This window comes from Musca domestica, unplaced genomic scaffold (assembly GCF_030504385.1).
Source record: "Musca domestica strain aabys unplaced genomic scaffold, Musca_domestica.polishedcontigs.V.1.1 5, whole genome shotgun sequence".
NCBI lineage: Eukaryota > Metazoa > Arthropoda > Insecta > Diptera > Muscidae > Musca > Musca domestica.
Genome location: NW_026712346.1, coordinates 12,190,561 through 12,218,108, shown reverse-complemented (window position 1 = coordinate 12,218,108; position 27,548 = coordinate 12,190,561). Strand labels below are relative to the sequence as shown.

General features: G+C 35.6%; 1 protein-coding gene and 1 long non-coding RNA gene across 3 annotated transcripts; one reads left to right on the top strand and one right to left on the bottom strand.

Moving 5' to 3' along the window:
- Window positions 1-594: 594 nt before the first annotated feature.
- LOC131805068 (uncharacterized) lies at window positions 595-1,291 on the top strand. Of its 2 annotated transcripts, none has more exons than XR_009343498.1 (2): window positions 595-797; window positions 900-1,291. It is a non-coding gene; the product is annotated as an uncharacterized LOC131805068 (long non-coding RNA). The 2 variants fall into 2 exon arrangements; XR_009343497.1 differs by having other exon boundaries at window positions 864-1,291.
- Window positions 1,292-2,804: 1,513 nt separating this feature from the next.
- Window positions 2,805-20,543, bottom strand: LOC101893081 (flagellar attachment zone protein 1). Its single transcript, XM_059128275.1, has 5 exons — window positions 20,300-20,543; window positions 19,808-20,239; window positions 19,603-19,748; window positions 3,204-3,467; window positions 2,805-3,146 (listed from the first exon to the last, which is right to left on the bottom strand). Exons 1-5 carry the CDS (start codon window positions 20,346-20,348, stop codon window positions 3,039-3,041), a joined length of 999 nt encoding a protein of 332 aa, XP_058984258.1. The 5' UTR covers window positions 20,349-20,543; the 3' UTR covers window positions 2,805-3,038.
- Between the last annotated feature and the right edge of the window lie 7,005 nt (window positions 20,544-27,548).

Genomic DNA, 27,548 nt, shown 5'->3' with positions numbered 1-27,548 from the left:
ATTTCAAATTAATTGTGCACCAAATGGGCAATACAAGTCCGAATTTAAAAGATACAAATGCTTCGGCATATTTTGTCCTTTGAACTTTAAATTATAAGTATAATCATGGCGTGTATGATTGAATTCTCCCATTAAAACGTTTAATTGTTATGCGAAGCTCTACTAAATTAGCAAAGTAGTGTAGGGTATCATAAAGTCGCCTCCGCCCGACTTTAAGACTTTCTTCTTGTTTTTACTTGTTTTTATATAGAGTGGATTGCCCGATGATGACCGTCGAAAAGGTTTGAAATATGTGAACAACTAAATACGATACAAAACAACTAACAGAATAATCTTAAAGTTTTGTCCTGTTTTCACAACCAAAGCCTATGTTTTATTATTTACTTTAAACATTTAATTTTTATTTCATCAAGTTGGCTTTGATCTCATCAAGTTAGCCCTGATTTACCATTTGTCCATTTACTTACAATCATGGTAGAAATACCAGGTAGCAACATTGGCGAAAATCACAACAAAGTATTTATTTGAAGTATAGAATTTGGGGCAAATTGGTCTGCATCAATCAGAACATTGGATTTTTGAAACATGGTAAATTGTGTTTTTTATTAAAATTTTAAACATTTTAAATTTGCATAGAACGTGTGCGTTGTTGTGAATTTTAATTTTTCCCTGGCTCCCTAATTGCTACAGAAGATTTCGTGAACTCGATGGACTCGCAGTGCGCATAATGTTTATCCAAAATCAATCTCTAAATCGGATATAAATGAGGGATTTAAATTGGATTTAAACTTCCCCAGGTATTAACGTTTTTGATATTTTGAGATCATTGCAAAATAATTGTCTATGCCTCTGTTGTTGACTAGTTATCAATCGTATTAATGTTGTGAACTTTGATTTAGACTGTGACAAAAATCTGGTCTCCTGTGCAAATTCAGATCCAATTTGGGCTAGCTACTTTCCGAATAAGGTATTTTTGGTGCAGTCACAATTTCGGCGAGCTCCCCAAAGCGAAAGTATATCACTGACGGTTCTGAGTCTATTACCTAAACATTAAAGTAAATTCTTTTGAGGATTCGAGGATGTTTGTATCTCTAGAAACAGGATATTTCTTAAAATGTGATGTTAACATAGAAGCTTGTTAGATTTAACAAATATTGAAACGGTTAACAATTCCATTAGGGCATCTATATTGAGCAAATATTCGGTTTAAAAATTTCCAATTGTGATTGTTTCTAACTGTATTGGCATTTACACACAACTAGAGCCCAAATAAAATTGTATTCCCATTGCATTTCAGTTTATTATATAAGTGATTCAAGAAGCATAATGTTAAGGGTTTTAAGTACATCTGAGAGTTCGTTTCTTGCGCCTTAGAATAATGTCAATCATGTTCACATTGGTGTAACTACTTAAAGAATATTTCTAATGTTTCACAGTCGCATTTTCAGCAGAATCAGTGGTCTCATAGTGCAAATCGTTCAAACATTTTTTTATGGGCATAGGTGTGGTGAATTCAAATTACAACAATTTTTTTGACATATCAAATTGATACCAGCTCGCGTGAAAGGGTTACCTACAATAAAAATAATTCATTCATTTCTAAATTTTCTTCCGAAAAATAAACCACAAACTTTTTTAAAAACTTAATTGTTGGGATTTTATTTAACCCATGAACTCAAACAACTGCTGACTCCAGACAAAGAATACCGATAGCTGTTCAAATTGGTTACATTCGACACAAGAACTATTCATGGCAACGGGCGCTACGAATGCAACAGCACCAATTGAAGTTCTGCGCTGTGAAAGCAAATCGAATTCATTATGGCTGGCGTTACACAGGATTCAACAAAATGCCGCACAATTGTCGCGTCAATTGAAAGCAATATTTTGAAGGAGGCATCAGACATAAGCGTCTGAAAAAAATATTGACGAACAAGGACGAGATCGGGGACAAAAGGCCTTCAAAATTGGTAAGGTTTATAACGACATTTTGAAGCAGCTGTGGACGCAAAGACGCCCTAGGCAAATGAAACCAATATTGTCCGTAAGTGAAGACAGCCTTGAAAAATTATTGGTATCATTTCAAATTTGGCGAAAAGCCAGAAAATATGTTGCCCCATGCAATTTTATGTCTCCAACTTCAGAAAGCTAAATGGTGCGCAGTCTTTGGTGACGGAGAGTGTACCCAAGAAGTATGTCGACTGTTTGTTCGAAACATTAAATCGAAAACCAGATATTTAGTGGATACCGAAGTAACACATAAGCCCAACCCCTAGGAATTCCGCAGACTATTGACACATTGAATTGGAATGACAATACAAAACTTACTGCCATCAATACCGCACCCCGACAGCAAACCTAAAGCTGTATTGTCGGGGTATTGATCTCCATTTGTTTTTTTTATTGTTTACAATTTTACTACTTGACACGGGAAATTATTTATTAATATTTTGCATATTCACCACAACATCAACGACGACTTGAATTTCGACCTATTCCAAAAATAAGTTTAGTCTGATAGGCAGATTTGACTGGATTGCAGCACACACCACCTAATTGAATATGTGGGCCTGTGTGTTGCTATTCAGTATTTTATTTTTTTTTTTTACTTTTGACGGGTAGGTCTAAATGTTTGGCCTCGTTTCAGCTACTGAACAAACAGGCTTCATTTAACATAAATTAGGCCACTCTGTACGAAGTAGTGCTGATTTAAGCTTCGCTTAATGTGGAGCATTTTAATGCTGACACACCGCAATAGATATGAAATAATACAACCACCACTAATACAAACATCAAAACAGAGCTCCAATTCCACTTTTTTATTAAAATGAGCGATTGCGGTTTCTTTGGCTTAATTGCAACATTATAAACGACTTACTATCGATTGGCACTGCGGCTATAAATATGTAAAGCAATAATGGTGCGATACTATCGAACTTGATTGAGTTCAAGTTGGAGATGATGACGGTGATGGTCCGCAATGGTGTTGGTATGACATCTTGAAAGTGAAAACACCAACCAGATTTGTCCAGTGTCGACTAGGCATCGCTGCTGGTGGGTCTGGGTGCCTGAACCGTCCTCCGTAAACGTGATCGCAACAGCTCGCGACGTAGACAATTGCTTTCGGCTTGGGCCATTTGTATCAGCTGAAAGGAAAAATGTTGATTAAATTATTGAAAGATTCTGGATTAAAAGTGGCGTACACTATCCGTAAGGGCCGCTCTCTCCATTGTTTCGGGATCCATGTCGCCCGCAATAGATTCGGCCGGCGATGAAGCTATTGACGATCTGGCTGGACATCGTTCGGTATCGTCTAATTCACTGTAGCTTGGCGGAGCATCAAATTCCTCCGAATTGTCTCGTTCGTCGGGATAAAGGTTTGCTGTCGTCCTTAGTTTAAGCTTGGCTTTCTTGTAGGCAGCCAATTCGTCCTTTAGACGTTGATTTTCCATTTCGAGTATATCAATCTGAAAGAATGAAGGTGCAGATTATGAGGAGGCTTGAAATAAATATATATCTGTAAAATCGACGAGAAAATTTGAACATTAAAATATGTTGTTAGGAACCTTCTTTTTAACCTGAAAGTTAGCCATTTTTTTGCCAACCAATAAATTCGTTCTACCGAAATAAAATTAGAATTGTATCATTTCAATTATGACTGATGAACGCCCAGACGCAATGGCTGGGGCAAGAATCTTGAAATTGTGGTTGAGGGTCACTCTTGGTCCGAAGAGTTCACATAAGGCTGGGGCCGAAATTCTTACTAGAACGGTACGAAAAGTATTAAAAGGTACTAAATATAGTAGACTTTGTATTTGAGAAAACAGAAGAGCTAGAATTCTTAAATTTGGAATGAGGTTCACCGATGGAGTGTATGTTAATGTACCAAAGGGATTTTGGAAATTCGCACTATAAGTTTACGAAAAGGTAAAAAAAGATGTTAATAGGTTTGGAAATTTGTACGTATGTGTACTAAATGTGGTACAATTGAAATTTTTGACAGAACCAATAGAATTGGAATCCTGAAACTTGGAAATAAGATTACCATTGCATTGTAGGACTCAGGTATGTAGATAGTTTGGGAAATTCATACTTATGTGTACGAAGTAATACGAAATTTGGTACAACTTAAATTTTGTGAGTTGGAATCCTGAAATTTATTTGGTCTGTATGGCATGGGCAGTTATGAAAATTTTTACTTATATGTAGTAAATTTGGATTTGGGCGAACCAATGGAGCTGATATCCTGAACATTGGAAATAAGATTAGTATAGAATTGGGACAAGTAAGTAGTTTTGAAATTTGTACTTATATGAACTACAATGTACTAAATTTGGAACAATTTGTATTTACAGGGTGAGATAAAGATACAAAAAAAAACTGCAACAAAGTCAAACGCCATAATTTTTTATGTATTGGCCATCTTTGGCACGAATTATGACCTTCAAACAGCCAATGAAACCGCCACACGCTGCCCGAATGTTGTTCTGAGGGATTTTGGCCCATTTCCGGCGAGGCGCTTGCCTGAGGTGATGTACACTTTGGTATTTTTTAGTGCCAACCTTGCTTTCCAAAATACTCCAGACACAATAGTCCAACGGATTGGTATCCGGAGATTTTAGTGGGCAATGTGCGCTGGAAATGAAGCGAGGAACCTCATTTTGTAACCATTCTTGGAAGCTGCAATTCTAAAATTTGGGATGTGAGTCACTGATGGAGTGCAGAGTAGATGCTCCAAAGTGTTATTGAAAGTTCGAACTTTAGAAATTTAGAAAATGCTCTAAAACCTTTTGGTATTGTTTGAACGAATAACGATAAAACCTTGAAGCTTTGTGTGATAATTAATGTTGGGAAATAAGGGGTTGTGGAAATTTCTACTAAGTGAGGGAACTCTACTAAATGGTACTAAATTTAGAACAGTTTGGTTTAGTGTGCACGCATGAAAATTAAATTTTGTATTGGGGCACCTGTTGGGGTAGTAGGTTCGTAATAAAGAGGTGGATTTAGATATGTGTACTATAATTTTACGAAAAGTACTAAATAGTACTATATTTGGGATTGGGTAACGTTAAAGAGCTGAAAACCTGAAATTTGAAATGGATGTTACTGTTGTAAGATCCACCTACAAATATAGAGGTAGATTTGAAAATGCGTAGTATAGTTTTTTGAACTTCTAAATTTGGCAATGGGGGAACTTAAAAAGCTGAAATCCTGAAGTTTGAAATAATTGCCGCTGTTGGTGTCTATGGTTGAGAGGGATTGAGATATACAGGGCTGTCATAGAAACCAATTTTGTCACTATTGGTTTTAAAAACGACAAGAAAAAATGATTTGGTGTCATGAAAATCAATGTTGCCGGTTTTATTTTCGAATTAGAATTTTATCGGTTTTGGTTGTAATAGAAGCCAATGTTATTGGTTTTGTTAGAGCTGTCACTTTTCATTTGCTTTGGATTTTTTAAATAATTTTTAAAGGATATTCAAAGGACTATAAACGTGGATTTTTTAAAGGACTATAAATGTGGATTTTTTAAAGATTTCTTAAAGGACTATAAACGTGGATTTTTTAAAGATTTTTTTAAAGACTATAAACGTGGATTTTTTAAAGATTTTTTAAAGGACTATAAACGTGGATTTTTTAAAGATTTTTTAAAGGACTGTAAACGTGGATTTTTTAAAGGACTATAAGCGTGGATTTTTTAAAGGATATTTAAAGGGCCATAAGCGTGGATTTCTTAAAGGATATTTAAAGGGCCATAAGCGTGGATTTCTTAAAGATTTTTTAAAGGACCATAAACGTGGATTTTTTAAGGATGTTTCGAACATTGGATTAATTTACATTCGAAATTGACAAAACCAACTTGGTTTCATGACACCAAATGAAACCAACATTGGTTTACAAAAACGACAATAAGCAAAACCGACATGGTTTCTGTGACAGCCCTGATAGAGGTGATTTTGAGAATGTATATTAAATGTTATTAAATTTGGTATTGAGTGAATGAATAGAGATGGAATCTCGAATTTCGATATTGAGGTCTCTTTTGGTATCTGGTGTTGAGATACGGGGGTACTTTTGGAATTGCTCACTTTTTTTCGAAAAGTACTAAATGTTTCTAATTTTGGAGAGTACAAAATGCCGGGTGTGGGAATAGAGATGGAATTTAGTACGATGTATGAAGCTACGATTAGAAAATTTTGTTAAAAAAATATGTATTTGGAGTATTAAAAAGGCCTAACACAAACTCTTGGAACGAATCTAAAATTTGAAGGTGGACTTTTCGCTGATGAAGTAGCGGGCGCTTGCTAGTTTATATATACAAATTGAAATAGATCCAGTCTCCATATGTCGGCACCGCCACTACCATTTTTAGCTACACACATACCACTTCAATGGAGTTGCTGTTATACACAATGCTTTCGGTTTTGTAATCACGCAATCTTTCGAAATTTCTACACATGTATGTATCCTTCGTCTAAATGCAAGTCAAATTTAAGTGATGTATTATTGGGCTTTTTTAGTCATATTTTCTTCGCGAATCGCCTGTCATTTGACAGAAGGATACCTATTGCATAGATCCCATAATGAAGAAGCTTCAACTCGGAAAGATCGAAGGTTTTTGTTCCTCATTACAGAGGGTATTAAAAGTTCGGACCCGTCGGTAATTGAAATATGTAGTGGGAATTTAAAAAAAAAGAACAATTAAAATTTTATGTAGTTTTTTAGTTGATCAAACCAAAAACTTATTCTTATGCAAGCCACACACGACGCGACCATAGAAAGACAAGGTTCTAACTAGCATTTTTCAAAATTGAGTGTTTCATTCAATATCGTCTAGAGTATCGAATAAAATTCAATCTGAACTAGTTAAGTGTATTTGAAGCATTTTTTTTTTTAAATAACAAAGTTCTATCGTACCCAATTTCTGTTATCATAGACTGAACAAGGTTCTATGTTTTATATTTAGAGCCTTGTCTCATTAAAATAAGACAAATTTGTTTTATAGAACCTTGTCATTACAAATAATGGATTTGTTCGGTTCTCTTCTTGTCCGACTGCATGTTTTTATAACAACAGTTAGAACCACTTGTTTTAAATTTTAGTTTAATCGTGATTGTCGATTGAATAGAACCGTAAATTGTGCATATAGTTCGTTATAAAAAATTATGAGCAAATCATGAGTACTGGTGCCAACATCTACAAATAAGATGTGGAAAGAATGGTAAGTAACAGTTATAATGAAAGATTGTCCTGACATTAGGATATGAAATTAAATCAGGCTCAACAGATAAAGATTCTGATAATCCCGATGCAATTTTTAATTCACTGCTGGCTTCCGTGGAAAATGAATCGATTGAAAACGGGGCAGAAAATGGAAATATTACGGCGAAAAAAAAAAATCAAAATGAAAACCTAAGAAAAGCGTTTCCTGGCTGCTCAAAATGTCCTCATAAATGTAACACAACGATTACAAGAAACGAAAGATGTGTTATATACTTAAATATAAATATATATACTTAAACATAACACATCTTTCGTTTCTTGTAATCGTTGTGTTACATTTATGAGGACATCGATTCATTTTCCACGGAAGCCAGCAGTGAATTAAAAATTGCACCGGGATTATCAGAATCTTTATCTGTTGAGCCTGATTTAATTTCATGCCCTAATGTCAGGACAATCTTTAATTATAACTGTTACTTACCATTGTTTCCACATGATCATGATTTGCTTATAATTTTTTATAACGAACTATATGCACAATTTACGGTTCTATTCAATCAACAATCACGATTAAACTAAAATTTAAAACAAGACTTAATTTTTATAGTCTTGCACAAAACGAAAAGAAACAATTTATTCCTCAGCAAACAGAGAGAGTTATTTGTGCCAGAAAAATAAATAAAGATAATGCAGGGCCATCAAGAAGAAACTTTACAATAAAATATTTTCTAACAATCAAAAATTAGAAAACTAGAGTTTGTAAACTGTTTTTTTTTTTTTTTTTTTTTTTTTTTTTTTTTTGAAAACATTACACATTTCATGTCAAAAAATGATATACAATGCTCATAATCAGAAGACGGACGCTAATTCAGCTAAGCCAGAGGGCAGAGGAAAGTCAAGCAGGAGCAGCCGTTTGCTAAGTGTTTCTAAAATTTATAGTTTGTATACAGATTGGTGTAAAGAGAATGACATACAATCCGCAAAAATCAACATACCGTTGGGTTTTTAACACAGAATTTAATATTGGCTTTCACGTTCCAAAAAGTGACCGGTGTGACTTGTGTGAGGCGATTGCAAACTGCAAAAACACAATTTAGCTATAAATGAAAGTCAAATGAGTGAATACGATATACATATTGCCAATAAATGGTCTGTTCCAGTACCTGCAAGTTTTGCCATTTTCTTCGATATCATAAAGGGAAAATCGGTTATCGTAGTAAAAACTTTTACAATCTTGCAGTTCTGGAACAGACCAAAAGATTCAATGCGGATATAAAGAGAAGAAGACAAAAATGACAATAGGTATGTCTGGTTACCCTAAAATTTGTAACAATTGTTACAATTTGTTACTGGAAGTCGTCTGTTAACCCGAAAGTTCTGCAAAGTTTATTTTATTCCCGAAAGTTTATTTTATTCCTAATTTCCTTTTTATACCCTACAACACTATGTGTTGGGGGTATTATAAGTTTGATTGGCATAGAAATTATGTAACACCTCGAAATATTGGTTTCCCACATAGGAAAGTATATATGGATCTTCCTAGCTCGCCGAGCTGAGTCGATCTAGCTATGTATGTCCGTCCGTCCGTCTGTCCGTCTGTCCATGTTAATTTGTAATCACGCTACAGGTCGCAATTATGGCCCGATCCTAACGAAATTTTGCACGAAGGTGGGGTTAGGGTCAGAATAGAAGCCTATTTCTTTTGGAGATGGTCGCCAAATGTTTAGGGGTTGAAATGGACCAAATACTGAAAAAATGTCGGATTTTGCAGTAGCTGTACAGGTCGCAATTATAGACCAATCGACGCGGAATTTCGCATGTAGCTAGAGTTTAGGGCAGGGAAGAAGCCCACCAATTTGGGTGGTCATCGGATAATATTTTGAGGGTAAATAGACCATATCTTTTGTGTTGAAAAAATTCAAAATTTTTCATTAAACCGCGAATATTTTAAATCCCGGCTAAATCACAAGGCCATGACAAGGTTACTTCTGATCTTTACATTGATGTTAAGATCCAACAAATCGGATATATAGCAAAATATGTGCGATATATATGTCTATCAAAGAGGATATGCTTGAAAGATCTCTTATATGTCGAGAACGGCTGAACTGATTTCGACAGTTCTCATTAATTCAGAATGGCCTCTTGGCAGGAAAGAAAAAACGTCTAAAAAAATCGCATAAAAATATCTCTCTAAAGATGAAAATATTGATTTTGTAACATTTTCTCGTATTTTTTCAATTTTGTCATATTTTTGGCATATTTTCATTTTGAATTAAACATTTGGTAATATTTCTACAGCTAACAAAACTAAGTAGTTAGGATATCAGGATATCATATACAGATCGAATTTATTGCCCGATCCTTTCACACATTTGGATGGGGGTTACCGGACATTGCAAAAGCCAAGCAGTTTCGGATGGCCATCCCAAAAATATTCAATGTGTGAAATAGTTTGCCAACTTTTGTAGACAAAATACGAAAATGTCCATTCCGGTGACTTTTTGGAGAATTCACAAATACAGGAAAGACGCACTTCTGACTATTTCGTTAACTCTGATTTTGTTGCGTTTCAGTCAAAAATCAATAATGAATGTTAATCTTTTGCCACGTCTGAGGGATTAGAGGTCTTTGGGAAATATTGGTTCCAGATCTAGGAAGACAATTTACGTGCAACATCTACCAATAAATTGGAAATGAGCAAATTAGTTTAAGTTGCTATTATTCGAAATTAGAGAACGAAACCTGATGGTTTTCTTTTATTATTTGTCACAATATCTTGTGGAATTCTTTCGAGTATCTCGCATATATAAACTGTATCGTTTATTATAGTGTTGTAGGGTATTCAACGGTCGGCCCCGCTCGACTGTAGCCTTTGCTTACTTGTTATTTATAAATCTTGTAAAATTAGTGGTGCTTCCTTTCTTTTAATTCTTTTAATAGGGGTCAAATTGGTTTGTTTTGACAAAACAGCTGATTAGTTGCAAGCTTCTGCAGGAATACCTTTTCGCATTTTCCTTGCAAAAGTGAATAAAACTGGCTTACTCTCGCAGAAAAATGTTGCTGGACAAGTCCTGCAGGAAAAGTAACCAGACACACCTATTATTCCGATACTAAGCTTTGATTTGCAAATTCCCATTAACTGTCCCAGACAGGAATTAGTTCGTTTTCTATAGACGTAAGCTAAATATTTATAATCTAACAGCTAAACTCTCATTAACTAATCAAGTATATTGTGCTATATGGAATGAATCCTTATCTGGTAGAGCTGCAAATGATATTGCTAGCGCATTGAATAAAATACTAGACTGTGCGGTCGAGGAAAACATTTTAACAGAACTTAGACTGTGGAGTGATTCTGCCTCAGAACCGAAATTCACACATGTCTAAATGCTTGATGGAGTTTATGCAAGACCATAAAGACATGGATCAAATTCTAATGAAGTTCTCAGTAGCGGGACATGCATGTATCCCGGAAATAGACACTGTGACACTTCATGTATCGAGAAAGCAATGCGCAGCGCAGAAATATATTCACCTGTTGGATTAATCCGTTTATTAAAACTGGTAAACAGAAAAGAACCTTACAAAATTATTCAAATGCTAGCCACAGATTTCAGGGACTATAGCACAGCTTCAAAGTTTTTTTTAATTATAAGGAGGTGCCATTTTCAAAAGTAACCACATAAGATTTGCACAAAGTTTACCTGAAATTCAGTACAAGCTTTCCCATCGAAAATCTGCCTTGGTAACCGTAAATATAAGGATTTCGGAACGTGCTAAACGCAACTCTTAAGACATATAAGACAGTAATGCTTCCGTTTTTATAACCAGTAGGTCAAAAGTTGTGACAACAACACCAGTATTATCAGCAGAAAAAATAGAAGATTTTTATGAGACCACTTTTAATATAACATAAGTATAAATAGATTGAAGAAAAACAACTTTTTTATTATACAAAGAAGTTAAGTTCATTTGCAATTTGCAATTTTTTCTAATTCATTTGCAATTTTTTGTAATTGATTTTTTTTATTGCTTTGAAGGCTTGATTTATGTTTTTCTAAATAAATTTTTCATTAGAAAATGTTTTTTATTCAGAATGAGATGGTTCTAACATACCATAGCACCAGACAATTGAATATTTATTGATTTTTCAGAAGGCCAAAGTTCTAACTGCTAAACCTTAACTGCTAAAACTCGGAGTATCTGATCAAAATCGATTTTTTTCAATCAAGCATCATATAAATAACGAGAATGTAATGGTCTGTATAAAAGTTAAATTATTTTGTACCAGAAATAAAACTGTACTCAGTTCACTTAGAGCCTTGTCATTCTAAGGTCGCGACGAAGCAACTAGTTGTACAACTTGGAGAGGTTGTATTCAAGATTGTATCGTTTGTGGCCCGGTTGTACGAAGTTGTGTCTCGGTTGTACAAAAAATCAAAATTTTTTTGATATTTGGCATGTTGTACCAACCGTTAGTGGGCATGTCGCATACAATTTCATTTTGTGTTTATTTTCGAAGAGGCAACACCATTGTTTCGCACATCAAAACAACACGAAATCCAATCAATGAAAATATAAAAAATAAAAATATATATAAAACGGAATTTCAGCAATTAATAATGAATAAAGGCTATTAAGTAAATTATAGAGCACGAAATTATTTCCGGTGTCATCTTAACTCAAATGAACTCTTCGAAAAGTGAAGTTGTACAAAGAGGTTGTATACAAAGTTGTATCGATTGTGGCCGAAGCATACAACTTGACAACCCTCCAGGTTGTACCAACGGTTGTATCGTGTGTGGCTTGCATAAAAGCTCGATTCAAATGTTTTTGTTCTAATTTGTGTATTTTTATAAAAACATGTTTTTTTTAATTTCAGATTTTGCTGCTTTGATACGTCAGTGTTTCCATAACTATCATTTTGTTAATTTTTTATGTAATGTCATTAGAAGGCAACAACAACAAATTTAAAATTTATCAAAAAATTGTCAAATAAAATAGATGAATGTCCAGAAAACATTTGTAGAATGTGGTCCTTTCAAACAATTCACATTTCACATCACACACGGCATTTTGGCAACCTCTTTGTACAACTTCACTTTTCGTAGAGTGTATTTGAATTATTTATTTGAGTTTAAGATGATACCGGAAATCATTTCATGCTCTATAATTGACTAAATAGCTTTTATTTATACAGGGTGAGATGAAAAAACTGCAACCAACTTCATACTGCTGTCATTTCTAAGCAACTCGTCCGACAGCTGTTAATATTATTCCAGTTACAGCTCATTATATTATTTACATGCGCACAAATGCATTTTGGCGAGAATTTTCCAGAAAAATAGTTATTTGTGATGGAATTCAAGCCTGATAGTGTGATTTCTTTATATTTGGCTGGAAAACCACAAGTGGCTATCGTTAGGGCACTCTAGCATTTAAATGCGAATAAATCTTTTGTGTCTCGTACTATCGCTCGTTATCATGATACTGGTAGCGTAGCCCGACGTCAAGGAAGTGGACGGAAGAAAACAGCAACATCAGCAGAAATGGTTCAAAAAGTAAAGAAGCGACTTGATCTAAGCCCGTAGTGGCCGAAAAATGGCTCCTGAACTGAATATATCGCAATATTCCATTCGGCAAATATTGAAAAATGAGCTCGGGGTAAAGCCATTAAAATTCCAAAAAGTGCAAGAATTTACACCGCAACAGAAAGAAAATAGACTGAAAAGAGCTAAAGAGTTGCTTCACTTAGCCGAAAGTGGTGAACTGCCGAATTTGGGTTTCTCCGATGTTTGTCAACAAACAAAATGATCGTGTTTACTTGCCAAAGAGGTCAGCTGAAAAAGTGCACCTTCGGTTGGCCACCAGAACTCAAGCGCCGGCCATGGTGATGGGTCGCCATAACATAACAGCCGATGGTCGCTCTCCGCTCGTATTAATCGACCGTGGCATCAGAGTAAATACCCATTAACTTAACGGCAGTTAGGACAATAATGCTACTCTTTTACTCTCAAAGACTCAACACGTATGCAAAAATACCTATATTGCAAGTCAATACCTACTCAACTTCTTGTTGTAACATACCTTCTAACATATTGCCTTACCAAAATAGTAGTTAAGTTCTAGACAATGTAATGATTTAACTTATGTTTAGCTGGTCATAGGCATGATAATGCATCTTTTTATTCTGTTGATAATGCATCTTTCTAATTTCATCTAGGTCCGGCTATCAATACGACCTGCACTTTGTTTACAGAAATACAGGGACACAATATGTTTCTATACAGATCATGAAGAGGAACTACGATTAAGTTCGGCCGGACCGAATATACAATACCTTCCACCATTAGAAAATTATTTTTAATAATTGAATATGAACTAGAACGTATCCCACTTTAAACCGCAAATTCCAGCGAGATCGGTTGGAGAATACAGTTAAAGTTTTCAAACAACCATAAAGTGGGTAGAACTGTTGTAAACATCCCATGCCAAAAGGACACCGATATAGACAATTTTCTACTACAAGGATTGTTATCTGTTCCGATATTTTTGAATACCACATTTGAAACTATTCCGTAGAAAAATTTGGCAAGATGGAAAACATGACCAATACATAAAAAGTACTTGAAATCGGAGTTATCCTTAGGAGACTATTCCGAAAAGTAAGCAGATATGACCCAATGAATCTGGATGCAATCCTAAGATCTCTATCAAACGTCATAGCTCTATCTTAAATATTGTGAAATAGAAGTCATCAAATTATGGGGGTTCCTTTGCACATTGTCAAAACTATATAAGAGCCGTATGAACATGTGCCCTAAGAATGCAGAATTTCTTTGGGGGTTTTGATCTAAAACAAGAGTACTATGAAGTCAACTTGACATCTTCCACAACTCAAACTTACCATTGTACGAGGGCAGTTCGAATACTCCTTAGCCTAGCACAAAAGGGCGGTATAAACAGAAAAAAGTTAAGTATGTTGGAAACTTCCATCTCTGTTATGAACACATGTTAAATTTTGTTTCGCTCTGGCAACTCCTTCATATAGAAAGAAGTGTTCAAAAAAGACACATCCGCAATTTGTTTACAATGGAAAAATTAGAAATGCGTGCTGTAATTAAATATTTACATAAAGAAGCTTTACCGGGGCAAGAAATTCATAATTATATGGTGTATGTGCTCCTTCATATGCAACAGTAAACCAGTAAAGAAAGTCCTAAAGTCGGGCGGGGCCGACTTTATGATACCCTACACAACTTTGCTAATTTAGTAGAGCTCCGCATAACAATTAAAAGATTTTTTGGGAGAATTTAATAATACACGCTATGATTATAATTATTATTTAAAGTTCAAAGGAGTAAATATGCCGAAGCATTTGTATCTTTTAAATTCGGACTTGTATTGCCCATTTGGTGTAAAATTAATTTGAAATCAAATAGAGATATATGGGAGCTATATTCAAATCTGAACCGATCTATTTGATATAATTCCCTGAATATCGTTGAATATTACGACTGTGGGTAACAAATACAACAAATCGGATGAACAATATATATGGGAGCTATAGCTATATCTGAGCCGATCTTTACCAAATTTGGCATGCTAGCTTCTAGACTCAATTGAGTCGCATGTGCCAAATTACATCCCATTTGGGAAAATATTAGACGTTTGGTGCACAATAAAGGGTTAATCGGACGAAGATATATATGGGAGCTATATCTAAATTTTTACCGATTATCTCCAATTTCAATAAGGTTCGTCCTTGGGCCAAACAAATGTTGTTTGGAAAATTTCATCTCAATCGGATAATAAATGCGACCTGCATTTTGTTCACAAGAATGCATGGACAGACGGACGGACAGACGGACTGACATGCATAAATCAACTCAGAAAGTGATTCTATGGAGATCCTCAAAAGTAACTATGGGTCTATCTCGCTTCCTTCTCCATGTTACAAACAAATCCACAAAGACATAATACCCTTACCACTATGTGGTGTAGGGTATGAATACAGGGTTGCCTATATTCGACGGACCCATCTGGCAACGCCATAACTTTTGACAGAGATGTCACATCGCTTAATGACATACCGCGTTTGAAGCGTCAGTCCAAGCAGATTTTTACCATGAACCAATACACGCCACGCGAGCGCTCTGAAATAGTTGAAATTTACATTCAACAGAAGAAGTCAATTGTGAAAACTCAACGTGCTTTTAAAACATTAAAAAATGTGAGAAGTGTGCCTTCTAAGAACACCATTAAGCGTTTATACGAAAAATTTTCAACTGGTAAGGCTCTTTCTAATCCGAAGAGGCCATATAAAAGTCGACCAAGGCGATCGGCCGAGAATATCGCTGCCGTACGAGCCAGTGTTGAGAGGTCCCCAAGAACATCCCAAAAACGCCGTTCTCAGCAGTTGGGCATGGCTCGGTCCACTTTACAACGGATTATACGCATTGATTTGCATTTGTTCCCGTACAAAATTCAATTGACGCAAAGAATGTTGCCTGCGGATAAGCCTTGTCGATTGGAATGGGCGCAAAGGTCCGTCGAATATGGGCAACCCTGTATTGGTTTGCTGAATTTAAACGTGGTCGTACAAGAATTGAATATGAACCACGTAGTGGACGTCCAAAAACAACAACAAAGCTAGGATTGCAGCCAAAGTACATGATATGGTATTAAATGATCGACGAATAAAAGTGCCTGAAATTGCTAATACTCGTATCATGGGCATCTCATATGATTGAGTCCATTTAATTTAGCATGAAGAACTACAGATGAAAAAGATTTCTGCAAGATGGGTGCCGCATTTAATAACAGTCGATCAAAAACGCATAACAATGAACATGTCTCAAGCTTGTTTGGATCGATTTAAGCGAAATAAAGTGGATTTTAGGCGCCGTTTCATAAATGTTGATGAGACATGGAACCTGGATGGATCATGGATCTCGACTTACAAAACAAAAAAAAATAATAATTCTCCATCAAGACAACGCACCAGCTCGCAAGAGTGTTTTAACAAAGGCTAAAATCAACGAATTACGAGATGCTTGACCACCCACCTTATTCTTCTGATTTAGTTCCCCGTGACTTTTACTTGTTCCCAAATCTAAAAAAAATCCTTGCTGGCAAGGGTTTTACCTCAAATAAAGATGTAATTACAGTTGTAAACCAGCATTGGGAGTTTTAGGAGATTATATTGAAAAATAATAATAATTTTGAAAAACTGACTATTCTCTTTCATTGATAGGCTAAGAAGATTCCGAACCGCCCTCGTACAGTGAAATTATAAGAAATTTTGCACCGAATTGGATAAAAGGGCAAACATTTTCAGAAATAAACAAGGTTTTTTTATTAACAAAGATTGATTATATTTTTCCACGGTACATATTGAATATAAAAAATTCTTTTGTCCAGAAACTCATAATGAAATTCGATCTAGAGTAATACGTTTAAAGTCTAAAGAAAAATGTTGACTTGGATTGGATACATGTTAAATTAACAGTAAAAAGCAAGGTCATAATTTTCAATTGTAGTACATACATTTTTGAGTGTATTTTTCGTAAAAGGTATGTTCCTAAATATATGGTTTATTCTGAGATTTATAGTGCAATTTTGTGTAAAATATTTCTTTTTTTGGCACCTATCGCCTGGAATTTAATTTTAAACTGATTTTAAATTGATGTAAATATTTTTTGATATAAAGTGGAAACAGAGAATTTGATTAAATAAGGATGACGCCAATCCTTGCAAAATGATGCTTTATTGGAGATTTTTGTACAAACTCCCACAATGTACGGTTTTACCTCTAAAATGTATTTTTAACACATATGAATTCTTGACGTTTATGTAAGATTTAAACTTTTGACGTCTTCTAAGACCTATGGTAGATAGTTGAAATCTTAATCCGAAAGTTTGGAATAAGAAATTTCCCCCTCTATTTTGGTTATTTTTCGATGTAAACATTCAAATCTTCTTCACCGTAATTATTGAAAATAATATCATTTGAACAAAAATTTGTATACCCTACACACACCACACTGTGGTCGTGGTATTATTTCCGAGTGCATTTGTTTGTAACATGGAGAAGGAAACGGGATAGACCCATAGTTACCGTTGGCATAACTTTCTGAGACGAATTATGGATGTCCGTACGTCAATTGCGATGATATTGATGATAATCGGTGCGATTTTAGATATAGCTTCGGCTGCGATATATACATATTTTTTTAACAAGATCCTTCTCGAAATCCTATAGCAATGTTATTTGGTATGAGGGATAAATATGCCTTTGTCAAACTTGGTGAAAATCAATTCAGAATTAGATATAACTCCCATAGGGTAAGTGCGCCTAAGGTCGGCATGTCCCAGTAGTCGGCAGTTTTGAAATTAAAACTTAAATAACTAAGAATAGAATTGACCAAATAATGAAATAATTGCAAAAAAAAAACGCCAACAGTGTCCTCTGCACTCTTTCTGTAAAAAAAAAAAAAAAAAAAAAAAATGAGCTCCGATCATTTATTACGAGAGAATAACGGTTTTCGTCAGTGAGTGACTTCCAATGCGTGCGATAGTGCTCGTTTGTAAAGAAAAAATTAGTGGTGGTGTCAACTTAAAAATCGATTTAAGTAAATTAAATTTAATACTTTTGGAATCAGAAATATTTTATTAAAGTAAATAACAGTCTGAAGATCATTTTATAACTTAAAAAAATTACAAATCAAGCATTTTTCTGTTATATTATTTAATGCCGACATTAGTAACAAAAAAAAAAAGAGATTTGCCAGTAGTCGGCAGGGGGTGCCGATTACTAGAAAAATATAATTTTTGACCCATTTTACCAAAACATGAGAAAACTATTAAAAAATTATCCAAAAACTACACAAATAAAAAATATTTTTGTGTCGGCTGTTGTTTTTATTTGTGCTTTCTGACCAACTTTTCTGAGTTAAGTAGGTTTTATAAATCAGCTATTTGACGTTTTAGATAGCGGTGGCATTTTTGAAGAAAGGAAAGAGATCAATTCACAAATTTCAAATATAAGAAAGGTACTTTTTTCTTTTTTATTTAATCTCATTTTTATTTTAACTGAAAATCCATACTATTCTTGATTTTCCACCTATATTTGGTTTCGAATGATAATTAAATAAAACACTATTTAAAAACGAAATTAATTAATTGAACTGTGAATTAGTAATATAGCATTGTTTTATACTATTAGAAATAAAAAAATACAAAATAATACATTTTTTACTGAAATACTATATGCCGACTACTGGCAAATAGACATGCCGAGCATTAGAAAATGGTGCCGACTACTGGCAAAAAACTACGATTTTAGTAAAATTGCAAATTTTGCCAATTTAATAAAAACAAATTCAATTGTTGTTTATTATTTCGAAAACTAAACAAAATTTGGAATCTGAACAACTTTATTTTTCTGCAATTGAAAGATTTCACTCAGAATGTTGAAAGATTGAAACATTGAAAATTCTAAAAATGCCGACTACTGGTACACTTACCCTATATTAATTCCTTCTAAATGCAAATTATAACTGCTCTAAAGCCATGATACGCATTCAAATGAGGTTCATAGTTGGTATTATCTATTAGCTCTACTAAATATGCATAGTGATTTAGGGTATCATATAGTCGGCCCACCCAACTTTTGACCTTTCCCTATTTTTTATATTAAAGAACAGTAGACGAGATTAATGTCCACTTTTGGTTTTTTCGTGCTCTGTCCCAAACGAAAAATCCAATTATTGACAAGTAAAAAGGAATTAAGTTCTCGGCTGGACCAACTTTTGATACCCTCCACCATTAGGGGAAAAATATTTTTTTCTTAGGAAAAATGTCAAATTATAAAAATATATAATCCAATTAGATCCATTATTGCGTGATGAATATTGTTTATTAAGACTACCGTTTAATATTAGAAACAGGTCCATGAAAATATCTGACCGAATGCATAGAGATGAGGTAATACGTGAACTTAGACATGAGGTAATACGCGAACTTAAGGGAAGAAAATTCCACAGAAAAATGGACCAAAATTGACAAATATCTGGGGGGTAATTTTAAATTCGTAGGCCTATTTACACAATTGTTTCACATATCGAATTCTAGACAAAAGTGTGGCTATAATTATTTAAATACCGAATATCGGGGGCTATACGATATCGTAGACCCATCTTCGAATTGGACCTGCCTACTGGCAAAAGACTGATCTGTTTTTATGTGTTGTATTTCTTAATTCTTTTCGACTTTAGCGTGATTACAACAGACGGCCAGGGCTAACTCGCCTTAGAATTTTACGCTGATCAAGAGTATATATATACTTGGTAGGGTCTACAATTTAATACTCACACTTTCTAACTCAAATTCTAGTTCGTCGATTATATCGCGGGCCTCATCCAGTTCGTTTTGCAGCTTTGCAACATGCTCCTGCAAATTGGCAACTGTCGCATTATTCTCCTTCGGTGAAGCTCTCTTTGCCGATTTAATATTTTGTTCTAGAAAATATCGAAGGTTATTGGAATCTCGCACACCCGTAGATAGCCTAATGAAATACCCTTGTCCTTTTGGACTATTGCCGACTTAATGACTAATCCGTTTAGTGTTTTCTGCCGATTGAAGACATCTTCGAGTGCCTTGCAACGTTGGACTTTGGCCACAAATGCCGCATGCAGCTGGTTGTATTTGCGTTTTATTTTCTCAAGTTGTTCGAACAGATTGTCACGTTCATTTTCCATTTGGAATGCCTTCAGTCTCGTCTCCACATTCACGATAGATTTCGATTTATCGTCATTGGTCAAACGCTGGAGATCTTGTCGCAGCTGAGCATTTTCATCGACCAAAAGGGCTCGTTCGCTTTCCAGTTGGAGCGTCTTCATTTTCAGCTCCGCATTGAGGGTCGATTTTGATCGCTCCTCGTCAGCTAAACGCTGCAGTTCCCGTCGCAATTGTGCATTTTCCTCAATCAGACGTTCATTTTGGGCATTGGCTGAAAAGAGAGCAGATTTCTTGAAGAAGCAAATTTAAAGACTACAATATTCGAAGTTACCTGCATTTAATTCGGTTTGTAAGAAATTCAATTCGGATGACCTTTCCATTGGATGGGGGTTTGAGTGAGCAACGCTGTATTCTATGTTTCAACAAATCTACTTCTTCGCCGCAAGGTTCAAGAAACAAATGACAAAAAGAGTTAGGCATTAATATTAAATAACAACAACAATCGAACGAGCGAAGATATGACTGTTGGCCAGCTATTTAACAAAGTAGTCTAATTAACAAAAACAACGCAAACCTGCTATATTACACATTGACGTGGAGAATGTTAGTAAGTCCCATTTGAATGGTACCAGCGAATCAAATATCGAAATGAAATACAGATAAGACTTTGTTTGTTTATTGATCATTCATGCGTTGTTCAAGTTTCAGATATTTTTATACCCTCCACCATTCTATGGAGGGTACATATTAACTTTGTCATTCCGTTTGTAACTCCTCGTAATACTCATATCAGGCCCAACAACGTATATATATTCTTGATCAGCGTAAAATTCTAAGTCGATTTAGCAATGTCCGCCTGTCTGTCTGTTGTAATCACGCTATCTTTCGAACGAATTGAGATTGAAGGCTACAATTTTGCATACATGGTTATTTTGCCAGTATGTAGGTTAAGTTCGTAAATGGGTCATGTAGGTCCACGTTTTCATATAGGCCCCATATAACGGTACCTCCCGATATTCGGCATTTTGAAGATGCTACATTATACCCGTTTTATGGTATTGGCTTATAACAAACAATGCCTATGTAGGTCCACGTCGTTAGACCCCAATATAACGGCTATGTTCGGTATTTTTAAGATTTTAACAAAAATTTTACGGGTTTTATTTTTTGAAAATTTCCAAATTCGTTCCAATTGGTGGAGGGAATTCAAAGTTCGGCCCGGCCGAACTTACTGCTTTTCAACATGTTATATGTGAGTGCGTACAACCACGTACATGCATGCATTCAATACACACTAAATTACCATCTACCTACCCAGCGAACCAAATGTCGTATGTCCGACACTCCCGCTCAAAGTCTGAAGTTTTGTCCAGCGTATGTCCGAATGTTAAGAGATTTTATTCGTTTTGTTGCATTTTTTTCTCTTCTGCATTTGTCGTAAGCAAGTGAAAAAGAGACAAGTAAAACTATGTAAAGTGGTTTCTCGTCGGCTGAGTTAAGCTCAGCTGTTCCCAGGGTAAGATTAGATTTCTCCCATTTAATTATTAATACTAAATTTCAATCTACTCGGGTTGAAATACGATAAGATATGGAATGGATGGAATATATGATGACGAATGGACTCCGGAGATGTTTCGAAATTCAAAGTAGTGTTGTTCAATTCATGATCAGGAATTCACAATGGATACTCTGGTGGTTGATGTGAATTGTGATTAGCCGAGGATCCTGGGGTGATCGGGTACTTGTGAATGACTATCGGATGGTGATTGGTGATGCTACGATGACGCTGGCGTTGACGATTTGAAGGTAATCGAGAACTTGTAGTCGTCTGTTGTCGACAGTTTGACTGTTGTCAGGAATTACGATGTTTGTGTTCGGGTGATGCGGGTTGTTGACGATTTGAAGGTTATCAGGAACTTCATTAGGTTGACGAGTGGCGAAAGATCGAGGTAGGCGATGTAGGTGGTTGGGATATTGATTTGCAGGTCTTCGAAGACGTGGACTCGGGTTATTAACAATAGAGAACGGCGGTTCACTGTGGAGGTACCTGGGAAGAAGATGTCTAGGTTTTCTAGGATATATCGGGATACGTTCGGTTTCAACAGCACTTTGAGAGTAGATTCGACCACATATGGCTAGGTCTTTGTAGATAGATAGAGACTCATTTGGGATCGGCAGCTCGTTGCGGGTAGGTTCGGCAACCGATGTCTAGATCTTTGTAGATGGATCGGAATTCGTTCGGGATTTGCAGTTCACTGTGGGAATGTACGGGTTTAGCTAGCGCTACGGTTTATACCCAGCAAGCATTTGGAAGTGAGTCAGTTACTCCCTTTTTAAGATGCCAATTCTGCGACGCTTCTAATCCTAATAAATGCGATGGTATGTACATTTACAATAACAAAACTACTGTTGTCTACTTTCTATCGTCACGTAGTTACTACTTAGTGGCGCAAGAAAATTAAAAGAAGGTGTCTCGTGTGCAGACACTATCTAGTGACTGCCATCGGATAAAACAGTGATAGCTTGCCATCATTTACGAATTGAATATAAATAAGACTTTATTCTAATACACTGTGGTACAGTGGTAAGCATGCCGGCTTTGCTCTCTGAACACGTCTGTTCGATTCCCAATCCAGACATAACATTTTTAAAACGAAAAAAAATGTTTGAGTATTTCACCTAATAAGTAAGAGTTCTATCCAAATGAACATTGGAAAAGGTAACAATAAAAAATAAATGCTTAAGTCTGAAGTAAAAAGAAAATTGTTTTTTTTTCTCTTCCAATAACTAACGAGGAAGTGACTTCCACGATTATTAGAAAACTATCGCGGGCGTGGTTCATCTCTTCACGAAGGATGCTCCTTCCGGGATGAGAAAGCGATATCAAACGCGATGATTTATATCGCTTAGGCGTGACTTCTAAGTGATTCGGGGGATAGTTTTTGTTTGCTGGGAAGTTCTATGTAAACGTACATTGGAAAAAGTACCACCCAGCAAGCAAAAACTATCCCCCAAATCAATAAGAAGTCACGCCTAAGCGATAGAAATCATCGCGTTTGATATCGCTTTCTCACCCCGGAAGGAGCATCCTTTGGGAAGAGATGAACCACGCCCGCGATAGTTTTCTAATAATCGTGGAAGTCACTTCCTCGTTAGTTATTGGAAGAGAAAAAAAACAATTTTCTTTTTACTTCAGACTTAAGCATTTATTTTTTTATTGTTATTGTTACTTTTTCCTATGTTCATTTGTATAGAACTCTTACTTATTAGATGAAATTTTCAAACATTTCGTTTTAAAAACGTGATGTCTGGATTGGGAATCGAACCGAGGTGTTCAGAGAGCAAAGCTGGCATGCTTACCACTGCGCCACAGCGTCTTATATTCCTCAGATAGAATATAGTCTTATTTATGTTCAATTCGTGAATGATTGCAAACTATCACTGTTTTATCCGATGGCAATCACTAGATAGTGTCTGCACACGAGACACCTTCTTTTAACTTTCTTGCGCCACTAAGTAGTAACTACGTGAGGATAGAAAGTAGACAACAGTAGTTTTGTTATTGTAAATGTGCATACTATCGCATTTATTAGGATTAGAAGCGTCACAGAAGTGGCATCTTAAAATGGAAGTGAGTTACTCACATCCAAATGCTTGCAGCGCAATAACAAGAAAAATAATTGCTTAAGTCTTGAGTAAAAAAAATATTTTTTTTCACTTCCAACAACTGTCAGGGAAATGACTTCCACGATTTTCAGAAGTGACGCTGTAAACGCTATTTAGACATGCTTAAAACTATCGCGGGCGTGGTTCATTTATTTCGAAGAATGCTCCCTCTGGGTTAAGAAAGCGATATCAAACGCGATGATTTCTATCGCTTAGGCGTGACTACCAATGTAAAATTAATTTGCGGGATATTTTTTGCTTGCTGGGCAACTACCTATACTCCACTGTCAATGTATTTTCAGCTACCAGTGGAAGAACTCGTTTCAAACTCTCAATACCAAATTTGGAAAAATGTGACTAAATTATCAATATACCAAATGTCAGGAGGCACGTGGACCGATATGTCTCAATACCAACCATCCAACCTTAATTTCAAAGCTCTACGTTAAAAAATGTGGACTGTGTCGTGATTTCAGACGGGCATCTTTACATCGATTTAGAATTTTATGCTGATCATGTACCATATGTACTTTATGGGGTCAACGACAAATATTTAGAGGCGTTACAAACAGAATGAACTTCCTTGCGAGCTCGGTTTGAAAGAAGGCTTTATTCGGACGTCAACCACTCCATATAACATTCGTTCAAAAGCCGGATCGACAGTTTGGTTCGCTGGGTACATACATCGATTGACGACTAACTAACAATTTTGATTTTATTGATAAATGTCTTGAATGTTTTAATTAAAATTGTTTGGGAACGACTTTACCAAAGCTTTTATATTTTTTTTAGTACGGACAAAAACCAACCAGGCAGTGCACAGTGGTGGCCGAAATGAATAAGTCATTGGCCGTCTTGGCACAAATTCACATTTGAAGAAGTAACAAGTTAAAAAGCAGTAAGTTCGGCCGGCCGAACGTTTAATACCCTCCACCATTTGCAACGAATTTGGAAATTTTCAAAAAATAAAATCCTTAAAAAATTCTGTTAAAATTTTAAAAATACCGAATATAGCCGTTATATTGGGGTCTATACGACGTGGATATTCATATGCATTGTTTGTCATAAGCCATTACCATATTCAAATTCGAAACAGGACCCGCACCAAAAATTTTCTGTCACAGACTGTAGTTCCCATAACGACATTCAAATACCAAATTTTAAACAATTCCGGTTAATAATGTCGCTAAGATCATCAAAATACCGAACATAGCGAGGTGCCGTTATATGGGGGCTCTACGAAGACGTGGACCTGCACAGACAATTTTCAGTCTTAGGGTGTAGTATCCATTTGGAACTTCAAATACCAACTTTGAAACACTTCCGGTGAATAACGTCGCTAAAATCATCAAAATACCGATTATCGGGAGGTACCGTTATATTGGGGCTATACGAAGACGTGGACCTGCACAGACAATTTTCTGTCTTAGGGTGTAGTATCCATTTGGAACTTCAAATACCAGATTTGAAACAATTCCCGTGAATAATGTCGCTAAAATCATCAAAATACCGAATATCGGGAGGTACCGTTATATGGGGGCTATACGAAGACATAGACTTCAACAGACAATTTTCTATCTTAGGGTGCAGTATCCATTTGGAACTTCAAATACCAAATTTGAAACAATTCCGGTGAATAACGTCGCTAAAATCATCAAAATACCGAATATAGGGGGTTACCGTTATATGGGAGCTATATGAAAACGTGGACCTACATGGCCCATTTACGAACTTAACCTGCCTACTGGAAAAATAAACATGTGTGCAAAATTTTAGCCATCTATCTCAATTCATTCGAAAGATAGCGTGATTACAACAGACAGACAGACGGACAGACAGACAGACAGACGGACGTCGCTAAATCGACTTAGAAATTTACGCTGATCAAGAATATATATACTTTGTTGGGTCTGACATGAGTATTTCGAGGAGTTACAAACGGAATGACAAAGTTAATATACCCTCCATAGTATGGTGGAGGGTATAAAAAGCGTTAAGTTTGGCTGGGCCGTACGAGTAATACCCTACATGGGGTAATGAGAACATTTATAAATAAAAGATTCGTGATTCAATATTCGAACGAACAATATTCAAACCGCAATGCAAGCGAATTCGGTTGAAAAATGCAGTTGAAGTCTTCTAAATAGCATTTCGTGGGTGGTACCATTATGTGGGGGCGTCCCCCAATATGAACCAACATAGAACGAGGGTTGTTATCTATTGCGAGTGACAAGTATCAAATTTAATTTGAATGTGCCGTTATATGAATACTATATAGTTGGAATGTATTGCAAACTTCTAAACCCCGAACTTGTGTTAAAAAAATATTGCTAAAATTATTAACATAAATAAAAACCTGGAGGAACTGTTGTATGGGACGTGGACCGTGGAAACAACCTATCTGCCAAATTTCAAAGCTCTACATCAAATATTGCGGGCCGTATAGTGATTTCATCTGACAGACGGACATCGTTACATCGACTTAGAATTTTGTGCTGATCATGAAACATATACTTTATGGGGCGACGAATATTTAGAGTTATTACAAACGGAATCGTAAATTAATATACCCTCTTTTTCATGGTGGAGGTTATAAAAACTCATTTTATGAATTATGCCACTCTTTGAGTAAATAAGCGTTATGAAATTGTTCTATCGCAAAACATAAGGCATTTGTAAGATATTTCCCTTCGGAATACTAAACACTAATTTCTCAATTTGTTTTTATCAAAATATATACCAAATTTGAATAATTTCTCTAAAATCATCAAAATACCGAATATCGGGAGGTACCGTTATATGGGTGATATACCAAAACCTGGACCTACATTCCCATTTTCAATACCAAAAGTCCTGCAGACATAATATACATTTGAGTAAAATTGAATCAATCTACATTTCGTTCGGAAGCTAGAGTGATTTCCACAGAAGGACAGATGGATAGAAGGACGGACATCACCAAATCGACATATAATTTTATTCTATTCGTGGGGTCTAAAATGTATATACTATGGTGGAGGGTATAAAAACGCAGAAAAATACTCCTAAGATCATAAAAGTAACGAATATTGGGAGTTACCATTATTTGGGCCTACATAGGCATAGGAACTTCAAAATTTAATACAATTCCATTCAATTGTCGCTAAAATCATCAAAATATCGAATATAAGGAAGCACCGAGATTTTGGGACTATACGAAGACATAAACCTGCATAGACAATTTTCTGTCGTAGAATGTAGTACCCATTAGGAACTTCCAATTCAGAATTTGAAACATTCCCCTGAAAAATGTGACGCAAATTATCAAAATACCGAATATCTGGAGATACAGTCATTTAAGGACTAAGGACTTGAGAGTAGTATGCAAGGATGTTTATTATATAATGGGAACACATGCTTCCAATTTGCAGCAAATCCGGGTTAAAATTGTGACTGAAACACCCAAAAGAACTAAAATCTGTCGGTACAGTCGTACCAAAACGTGGACAAAGTATAATTTTATTAACATATTTTATTCCGTTCGGAAATTAGATAGATTTCCATAGACTGTCAGGGAGACGGTTGGACATTGCTAAATCACCTTAGAATTATAATTTATCATTTGTGAGCTCTAAAATGTACATTTCAAGGTGTCACAAACGGAATGATAAACTTAATATACGCTCCGTACCATGGTGGAGGGTATGCGAAAGCCATAAGACGTTCTCATGTTGATTGGATGGAACAATTACAGAAATACACTACAGCTAATTTGTCATAGCAATATTCGGATCCAAAGATTCTTTTAACATCCCTTCTTGGAAATTTGTTTTGTTTCTTAATCGAATTATCGAATCTATGATACAATTCTTTTTGAACATTCGGGACCTAATTCGAATCGGTCTGCTATTTAATAGTACAGTTCAGGAAAAATG